The 10,197-nt window shown below is 45.1% G+C and overlaps 1 protein-coding gene across 1 annotated transcript in view; it reads left to right on the forward strand.

The window, feature by feature from the left end:
• The window catches only part of Ctr9 (CTR9 homolog, Paf1/RNA polymerase II complex component), a 29,722-nt gene that overhangs the window by 18,122 nt on the left and 1,403 nt on the right, over positions 1-10,197 (forward strand). The window contains exons 13-24 of the mRNA XM_021193711.2: positions 903-991; positions 1,616-1,801; positions 1,878-1,965; positions 2,126-2,274; positions 4,413-4,529; positions 4,644-4,789; positions 5,574-5,645; positions 6,043-6,178; positions 6,493-6,639; positions 7,549-7,706; positions 8,656-8,752; positions 8,970-9,082. Coding sequence (XP_021049370.1) covers positions 903-991; positions 1,616-1,801; positions 1,878-1,965; positions 2,126-2,274; positions 4,413-4,529; positions 4,644-4,789; positions 5,574-5,645; positions 6,043-6,178; positions 6,493-6,639; positions 7,549-7,706; positions 8,656-8,752; positions 8,970-9,082 — 1,498 coding nt within the window. The remainder of the gene's footprint in view (positions 1-902; positions 992-1,615; positions 1,802-1,877; positions 1,966-2,125; positions 2,275-4,412; positions 4,530-4,643; positions 4,790-5,573; positions 5,646-6,042; positions 6,179-6,492; positions 6,640-7,548; positions 7,707-8,655; positions 8,753-8,969; positions 9,083-10,197) is intronic.

The raw sequence follows: 10,197 nt of genomic DNA on the forward strand, positions 1-10,197 counted from the left end.
AAAAAAAAAAAAAGAAAGAAAAAAGAAATGAAATAAAACTAACATTACAGTTTCATTTACTTATCAACAAAAGTCACGTGAGTGGTGCTCAGCAGCTGAGTTCGCTGCTGAGCCACTCCAGGCGAGCTGTACTAGTTAGTGGGTGTGGTCTGCAAGTGCTCTCCCTTAGCTAGAGGGTTTGTTTTTTGTTTGTTTGTTTTTCTTGAAACAATTATTCCTAGAATGTCCTAGTTTGAGCTTTTACAGCCAAGGCCCTGTAAATGATTGGCATTTTAAAACTAATGCGTGTCCGTTCTCTGTAGCAGCTCCTTCTGGGTTTCACTCTCTGTGGTTTCATTTGCCTACACTCAGCTCTGCTCTCAAAACATTATATGAAAAATTCTATACATAATTCCTAAATTTCAAATTGTGGACCATCCTGCATGTGGTGCTGAGACCTCATGCCTCCCCACTCCAGCCAGCCCAGGATGTGCGTTATCCCAGTACTGAGCAGTCATTTCAGAGAGCAGCTTGACTGGGGGGTATCAGAATTTGTGTGCAGTTATCCTTACAGTATTTTATAGTGATCCAGCCATATATCTTTAATCCCAGCACTCCAGGGCAAAAGCATGGGGATCTCTGAGTTCCAGACCATCCTGGTCTACATAGTGAATTACAGGCCAGCCAGAGCTCAAACAAAATATGACCCAGTGTCAAAATAGGAAAAAAAAAAAAAAAAAAAAAAAAGAAAGGGTGACCTAGTGGTGCAGTTTCTCTTTTCCTAGCTAGAGTGATGTGTCTCCTTGTGTGGGGCTTTTCTCTCTGAAAGTTAACAAAATACAGCTGTTCCAAACGTCAGACTTCAGTGTTAGGACCCATTAGACATGAGATTGTGAAGATGAGTTAAATGTGTGCACTTTCAGGCTATCTGCGCCTAGGAGCCATGGCCAGAGATAAAGGAAACTTCTATGAAGCTTCAGATTGGTTTAAGGAAGCCCTTCAGATCAATCAGGTTAGTGGTATTGACTTGGTTTCGGGAATCTCCTTTTACCTTTCAAAATCAAGTCTGTCAGTTTAATGGCCGTGGTGTTTCCCGTGACCATGGCATCTCTGGGTTTAGTGGCTTGTTTTATCTTTGTCTCACTTGTTAAAGACTTTAAAGAGAACTATAGTTTGTATGACTAGTCATCTCATAATCAGAATCTTTTTTTTTAAATATATAAAACAATTTCCCTTCTATTTCTCTCTTCCTTGTCTGCCTCCCATCTCCTGTACTCAGCCCTGTAGCCTGCTGAGAACAACTTCCAGAGTCAGTGTCTTAGCATTTGTAGGTCATCTGAGCTTCTGATCGTGGCTCACAGTAAGAAGCCAGCACATTAGAAGTCAGCTTTACAAGTTGTTAGTTACTCTTCCTGGTGGGCAGTACACTGTTGTTACTTCTTCCATTCTTTTGCACTATGTATGCTGATACAGACACCGCACTGATCTTACAGTTTGCTAACAGGTCTCAACTCTCAGTCTGAAAGCCACCATTGTGTTTTAGCTATAAACCTTTTCAGCTATTAGCCATCTTGGGAAAGATGACTTATTTTCTCAGATCCCAGGTTACAAAATTTACCTCTTTATATGTACATAGGATCATCCGGATGCCTGGTCTCTGATTGGTAACCTCCATCTGGCAAAACAAGAATGGGGTCCAGGGCAGAAGAAGTTTGAGAGGATATTAAAACAGCCAGCCACACAGAGTGACACCTACTCTATGCTGGCCCTTGGCAATGTGTGGCTCCAGACTTTGCATCAGCCAACCCGAGACCGAGAAAAGGTAATCTCCTCTCTCTTTCAGCAAGATTAGTGTCCGTATCCTTGTGGAATTTTTCAGTAATTCTTCTTTCCTATAGGAAAAGCGCCATCAAGACCGTGCCCTGGCCATCTACAAACAAGTTCTCAGAAATGACGCCAAGAACCTGTATGCTGCCAATGGCATAGGTGATTAGAAGCCTTGGGGTCCAATAACTATTAGTGAAGTTAATACTTTCAGGGGTGTTGGTAGATGAGGTTTTCCTGTTCAGTGCAGCGTTTAGTATTGGATTTTCAGTTGTTAGAGCAACAGTCAGGCCTCTTACTGTCAGCCTTTGTGTAACTTTAGGAGCTGTCTTGGCCCACAAAGGATACTTCCGTGAAGCTCGTGATGTATTTGCCCAAGTGAGAGAAGCAACAGCAGATATCAGTGATGTGTGGCTGAACCTAGCACACATCTACGTGGAGCAGAAGCAGTATATCAGCGCCGTTCAGATGGTAACATCTTTGCTTCTCCAGATATTTGCATGTCATGTGAAGCCATTGCTTCCTTAACCCTTCTGGTCCCATCATGGACTTTCATGTCATCTCCTCTGATACTGTCTTTTCAGAAATTTATAACCATGTAATGACAAAGCCAGGTAGATATGAGTCCCAGTTTCATGAATTCATGCCTCAGGCAGAGAAGATCCTCTGACTTACTTTGCTATCTATAAAGTGGAGGTCTCTTAACCTCAGAGAATTTTGAGAGGATCCAGTTTGAGAAAAACTGGGCACTAACCTGTAGAACAAGTATCCACTGAATGGAAGGTTTGGTATTTATTCCCTCAGTTTCTGAAGTGAACCATGTTTCAGAGATGTTAAGTAATGAAGTTGTTCATGTCGAGTCTCTCTGTGTTGCCCTGGCTGACCTTAAGGACCTGTGTTAAAGTGTCCTCCCACATCAGCCTCCCAAGTAGGATTACAGTCATAAGACGGCCCTAACTTTAATTGGCTTATCTTAAAATTTTATTTTTCCTTCTATGTGTGTGTGTGTTTTATGAAAACACGCCATGTGGATTAGGATGCCTCAGGAGGCCAAAGAAGGCTTTACTCTCCTGGAGCTGGAGCTCAGGCTGTTGTGAATCACCTGAGCACTGGTGCTGGGAGCCAAGCTTACTTCCTTTAAGAGCAGGAAGTATTCTTCATCACTGAACTATCTATCCTGCCCTACTGTTTATCTTTTAAGACAAAAGAAATAGAAAATGGGGAAAAAAGACAAAAATGGAAACAAGGCTTGTACCTGTAGATTTTGTTAGTTTCTCATGTTTGCTGAGTGCTTCAGTGTAAGGAAAAGTATACTCGCTGTTTTCAGGACATTAAGGTAACAAAGCTTTTGAGTAGAGTATGTCTGTGAGTAGAGTATGGTCAGAAAAAAAGAGGCTTCTGAACAAAAAAGATGAAAGTAGTTAGTCCAGGCTTCGGGAACTAAACTGATCAGAGGGATTTGCAGAACTCAGAGTACACAACCCAGGACTTGTGTTCTTGGAGATAAGCCATCCCAATCTGCAGAGAACATTAGCACTGCCTTCTAGAATGCAAATTAACCAGAGATAGTCCAGGAAATTACCTTGTCAGTTACCTATAACAGAATGTATGCTTGTGGTCAAAAAATGGGGTTTATATAAAAATTAACTCTGGGGGTTAGGGAGATGACTCTGTGTGTGGAAGTGCTTGCTGCATAGTCATAAGGACTAAGTTCGGATTCCTAGTACCCATGAAAAATGTGATCATTTTCTCAGTGCTGTCAGAAGTGGAGACAGGAGAATCACTGGGATAGCAAAACAAGCCGTGAGGGTGGAGGGGTGGCAAGCTCCAGGTGAGAAATCCTGTCCATGAGATAGGGCAGCCAGTGACAGAGCAAGACATATCAAGACACCTGACATCTTCTTCTGGCCCCTGTATCCACCCCTCCTTTCACACACTGAGATACAGATCTCACACACACTAGAGTAAAGAGGTACAATGAACTCAGATGTTCATTTGCAGTCTGACCAACACACTAGCTGAAGTGTGATGCTTGTATGCTCGTTGACACCTGCACAGATCCCAGAGGAAGATGTCAAGAGTGTGTCGCCCAGAGGGTCCAGCTGTGACTGGTCATGGTGGCTATGGTGAATCAATTCTGGATAGTGTCCTAACGATAGGAGAAAGGGGTTTCTGAGCTAAGGTTGAGGCAGGCAGGCAAACTTATATCTCTTTACCTTCTATTCAGCACTGGTCCAAATTCCAAGTGGAAAAAATATTTGATCCTAGTTTTTCTGTGAACACATGTTGTAAATATGTAAACTGACTAATGTCAGAAGTCAACTCCAGATTAGTCTCTGAAATTAGGCAGAATGGAGTGTCTTTTCAGAGCTTTAAAATTGCTTTGAGATGCTGACACAGCATGAGGATACCTCCCTGCTGTGTTCTGTTGTTGTTGTGTTTGAGACAGAGTTTCTCTGTGTACTGGCTGTCCTGGAACTTGATCTGTAGAGCAGCCTGGCTGGAACTCAGAGTTTGGCTTGCCTCTGCCTCCCGAGTGCTGGGATTAAGGGAATGCTCCAGCATTGCCTGGCTCTGCTGTGTTTGTAACTAGCATTTCCTTTTTGTAGTATGAGAACTGCCTCAGAAAGTTCTATAAGCACCAAAACACTGAAGTTGTGCTCTACCTGGCCCGTGCCCTCTTCAAGTGTGGCAAGTTGCAGGAGTGCAAGCAGACTCTGCTGAAGGTAATAGGACTGCGTCTGCCCACCACCTTCCAATGGCTGCCTGGCTTTTACTTGTTAAAAGCCTTTGGTGGCATTCAGTCATAAGAAGCTATGTGCATTGCTTTCTGTTTACAGGCCAGACACGTGGCACCCAGTGACACAGTTCTGATGTTTAATGTGGCCTTGGTCTTGCAAAGATTAGCTACCTCTGTCCTGAAAGATGAAAAAAGTAATCTGAAGGAAGTCCTTAATGCTGTGAAAGAGCTGGAGCTTGCTCACAGGTGAGAGTTCTGAGGGAAGGGGCTTTACAATGGTTTGTTTCCTTAAAACTGCCTCAGAAGATTAAAAAAAAAAATGATTTCCCTCAAAAAAAAAAAAAAAAAAAAAAAAAAAAAAAAAAAAAAAAAGAAGAAGAAGAAGAATAGCCATTAGGGGAAAGCAAACATTAGAGGTCTAGCAGTTTAGTTTAAGGTCAAAGCACACAGTTGCCATGTGGTGGCGCCATACTCCAGGCAGAGTCCTGGGCTCTTGATCCCTAGAGCTGACTGGCTGGCTGTGGGCTTGGATTAATCGCTCAGCATTCAGAGCCAGTGTTTTACACTTGTGAGCTGTTTTGTCTCCACTTGTGTTGGTTTCATGTTCTGTTCCAGTGTGTCTTTATGGGATGTTGATTTTCATCAAGCTAGGATTAAAGATCTTATCACTTACTGCTTAACAGATTTATTCAGCTCAGTTCAAATGTGTTTAACCTTATAGGACTTAGCAGTTCAGTGTGTGGTAAAATGAAAGCTCCCATCTCTGGTGATCAACTGTGCTATGTTCATCTCTGTTAATGTTTCTTGCCTCATCTGGTGAAGTGTAAGTGCTCTCATGACTTCTGCCCCACCCACCATGCTGACACAGTTAGTTAGTAAATTTAATGTTTACTACCTGTTGTTATGGTTATTTTTTAGTTTACTGACAGTATTAACTATATTTTACCTTTCTTGATGAATTTCTGTTTATTAAACAGGGCCTTAATGTGAGGATTGAGTGAAATATCTTTTATCTTCTTCTTCCATTTAGGTACTTCAGTTACTTGAGTAAAGTTGGAGATAAAATGAGATTTGATTTGGCCCTTGCTGCCTCTGAAGCCAGGTAATGCCCTGTTCACAGAAGGTGGCTTTGTGGGGGAAGTAGGCACATTGGGTGTGGATTAGGGGACTGTCACCATAACAAAGTGGTCCTGGCCTTCTCAGGGCCACTTATTCCCTCACCTACAACAATAGATGTAGGTTGTTGGAAAGTCCTTTCTCTTTCTGTTGTCTTTTGAGGCTCGGTCTTGCTCTGAAGCTAAGCTAGAACCAGGATCCTCCTCTCATGCTACAAGTTCAGGCCGGAGCCCCCACTCACAGCTAAGAAATATTTGACTGCTTTTCTCACATTATGTCAGTGAATCAAGACAGGATTTCTGAGTTGGGGAACTTAGCACAGTGAGTTTAAGGAAAGCGGGTGCTCCTAACTGGATATTGTGTCTTTGCATCTGAAATATTAGGCAGTGCTCCGACTTACTGAGCCAGGCCCAGTACCATGTGGCCCGGGCACGCAAGCAGGATGAGGAAGAACGGGAACTGCGGGCCAAGCAGGAGCAGGAGAAGGAGCTCTTAAGACAGAAGCTTCTCAAAGAACAGGTGCGTCTACACTAGAACTGAGGAGTGGTGTGTACACTCTGTGTGTTAGGAACTAGTCCTCTGTCTAGTCAGATAACTCTACAGTTATCTGGTTCATTTTTTTTCTTTAATGGTTTTTTGGAGACAGGGTTCTCTGTGTAGCTCTGGCTGTCCTGGAACTCACTCTGTAGACCAGGCTGGCCCCAAACTCAGAAATCTGCCTGCCTCTGCCTCCTAAGTGCTGGGATTAAAGGCATGCGCCACCACTGCCCAGCTGTTCAGTTCATTATAAGAACATTTTGATCAATTTCCATATACCCCCTCCTCCCCATTAGGAAGAGAAACGTCTCAGAGAAAAGGAAGAACAAAAGAAACTTTTGGAACAGCGAGCCCAGTATGTGGAGAAGACCAAAAATATCCTTATGTTCACTGGCGAGACTGAAGCAACAAAGGAGAAGAAAAGAGGTGGAGGTGGAGGGCGGGTAAGAGCTGACCCGCTGTCTGCAGCGCCCTCAGAGGTTGCCTTTGAGTTTTCTAAAACGAAGTGCTTAGTTTAATTGGCTCTGTACTTTTTGTTTGTTTGTTTGTTTGTTTGTTTTTTGAGACAGGGTTTCTCTGTATAGCCCTGGCTGTCCTGGAACTCACTCTGTAGACCAGGTTGGCCTCGAACTCAGAAATCCGCCTGCCTCTGCCTCCCGAGTGCTGGGATTAAAGGCGTGCGCCACCACGCCCAGCTGACTCTGTACTTCTTAGCCTTGACTTCCTCTACCAAGCGGTGGTTTTCTAGCACAGATCGCAGTGTCCAGTGTGGGCAGTGGTTCCTGCTTTTGTGGTGGGTGTGATGCTATGGGTGAACATGGGCTCAACACATGCTCTGCAGCTCTTACACTGCCGACTTGAGCAAGCCAGGTAGTCCCTGCTCCCATGGGAGTTTGACTTACAGAGTTTAAAATGAGCATCTGGGAGAGCTGTGCTTTGAATCAGGGTCTTCTCCCAAGCTGAAGGGTCTGCTATGACATTTGGAATGTGATGCAGGGTAGCTGCAGAGACCATACCTCCCAGTCAGCTCCATGGTCATGGGGTAAACAACCAACACCTTTCTGCATTCCCGGAGCCAAGGTGGGTTGGATGCCTTTTAATTGAAGGTGTGCTTGCCTTGTGCTGACTTCTCAGGAAGTTGATGATGTCTCATGACAAGTGCAGAAAGTGTGGGCCCAGCCAAGCCCCTCTTCCACGTGACTTAGTAAAAGCTCTTCGCTTGTCAGAGACCCGTAAGAGCACTCTCCGGCCTCCTGTGCCCTAGCTGTGCTCTCTCTGCTTAGAAGGCCTCCTGTGCCCTAGCTGTGCTCTCTCTGCTTAGAAGTACTGATTGTGGTCTCCTTGGGTCATAGCGTTCCAAGAAAGGAGGCGAGTTTGATGAGTTTGTCAACGATGACACTGATGATGACCTCCCTATATCCAAAAAGAAGAAGAGAAGGAAGGGCAGTGGCAGTGAACAGGAAGGTGAAGAGGAGGAAGGTGGAGAGAGGAAGAAGAAGAGGAGGAGAAGGTAGTGCCCTCATTACTGTTTAAGTGTCTACAAAGGCAAGCGACCTTTTGTTTTCTTTATAAACGCTTTGCTTTGTTCATAATCTTCCCAAATTGCCTCCCTGCTTTTGCTTGTTTCAGAATCTTGAGCATTTCATTTACATGTGTCTCTAGGTTAGTCTCTGAAACAGCTGACAGTCACAGTGTCCTTTTGTTTCTTGAGATAGGGTTTATGTATCCCATACCAGCCTTGAATTTGCTATATATCCCAGGTTGGCCTCAAACTCACAGAAATCTACTTGTCTCTGCCTCCAGAGCTCTGGGATTACTGGTGTGCACCACCATTCGCAGTTTTCTTTTCTGGTAATGTATTTTGGACACAGATGTGAATTGAGCAGCCTGGGTGGCAGCTTCATTGACTGTGCATATGCAGTACTGGCTGTCTCTGAGCCATTCCTCTCTGGAATGTGAGTGAGTGGTTGTGAAAGTGCCCTTTCATCACCCAGTGCCCTCTGTCATACGTCCCAGGATGCCCCCCCCACACACACACACACTTTCCTGCCTAGGAGTCCTCTTTCAGCTATTTTCTCAGGCCCGTCCTTCCTGTGCCTTCCTATCCTTGAGAAAGAACCTGTTGGTCCATTCAGACATCACTTGTGTAGCTCTAGTAAGGATCTTGGTAGCAGCTGAGGGGAAGGAAAAGTAGGGGAAAGATTTGGAGATCCAAAACATAGGTTCCTCACTCAGGCACTGAACACTGTGCAGATGGCAGTGTAGATGGAAGACGGAGCCGCATGGTGACAGGGTAATGGCAGCTGTCATGCAGACCTGCAGACTGTAGATCCTGTGCCCTTAATGCATAGTATAGCTGAGTCAGCGTCCATACAGAATGGTACTACTGTGATGGCAGTGTAGCCTTAGACCTGGCAGCTATCAACCTCCTGACAACCTCTTGGTGTTCACTGTTCAAGACCTCCAAAGGGAGAAGAAGGATCTGATGATGACGAGACAGAAAATGGCCCCAAACCGAAGAAGCGCCGTCCACCAAGAGCAGAGAAAAAGAAGGCTGTGAGTTTTAGAGCTGTTTTCCTGCCGTGTGTGTGTGTGTGATGTCTGTCTGTCTCTGTCTGACAGAGTGCCACAGTACATTCTTCTGCAGCTTCTTCCAGCACAAATGCTTGCTTTCATTGGTGTCTGTTGATTCTGTTACTATAATAAAATGTAGCCTAATAAGATGTTCCAATAATATGACCCCAACTAACGGGTTTTGCTTGACATTCTCTAGCCCAAGCCAGAACGCCTGCCTCCTTCAATGAAGGGAAAAATAAAATCCAAAGCCATTATATCATCAAGTGATGATTCTTCAGATGAGGATAAACTGAAAATTGCTGATGAAGGGTAAGAACCCCTCCCCACACACACTCTCTCTCTCTCTCTCTCACACACACACACACACACACACACCTTGGTAAATTGTAATGGTCGATAAGTCCCAGTTTGATAGAGGGCAGGAATCCCTAACTGAAAATTCTATGGGAAGCCACAGTGGCTGCTAAGCAGCCATCCGGACCCTCTTCTGTGTCTTTGTCTTTAGAGGAAAAACAGAACTGGAGAGTATAGATGAGTGGCAGTGGTCAGTGTGCTCTCCTCCCAGCTTCAGGCTGGCCTTGTACTCTCGGTGACCCTCCTCCTCAGACTTGTGCTCTGTGCCTAGCTGTCTTATAGCGAGAAGAAACCAGGACAGACATGCCATTGAGAAGCGTAGCTAATGTCCTAGATGGCACACTCACCCCTAAGCAAGTGTCACCCGCTGCCCAGCACTGACAGGCCTACAGCTGCTAGGAGCGGCCTGGCCCTGGCCTTGTGGAGATGAGGAATTTAGTGTCCATTTCTTCCCCTGCTTGAGGCACACCTCTGCCTTCCTTGGGGGACTTAGCTTACCCACCCTCAGCTCCTAGCCTTGATGATGTGACTCCTGACTGTGCTTGCATGTGTGTTTCCCTCTCCCTTACCCTTCCCAGTCTGAGTCCTGTTGGAATGTGTCATGGAAACCAAAACTGCTTAGCACAAGTCTGACGCAGCCTCTCAGTGCTTCTGACCTACTGAAGCAGGAGGCCAGTGTCCTGGCTGCTGCCACCTCTCTTCCCTGACACATGTCAACCAACAGTGATGGAAGCTGGGAATAAAAGTTAGTAACCTGAAGGCCCCTTACTTAGCCCTGACTGCCTGTCTGATAACCTCGACCTTGTGAAGACCTGGTGCCTTCGCAAACCTGAGAACAGCACTGAGGTCACTCTTCTTCAGGTATCTGTTGACATGGATGTTTTAGGACAGGAGTGTCCTGCTGTTCCAGTCTTAGGACTTCTGAGTCTCAGCCACCATCAGAGGGCCCATATTTTACCTTTTTTGTTTTTTTTGTTTTGTTTTGTTTTTCGAGACAGGGTTTCTCTGCGTAGCCCTGGCTGTCCTGGAACTCACTCTGTAGACCAGGCTGGCCTCAAACTCAGAAATCC

This window comes from Mus pahari, chromosome 1 (genome assembly GCF_900095145.1).
Source record: "Mus pahari chromosome 1, PAHARI_EIJ_v1.1, whole genome shotgun sequence".
In the NCBI taxonomy this organism is placed as follows: Eukaryota; Metazoa; Chordata; class Mammalia; order Rodentia; family Muridae; genus Mus; species Mus pahari.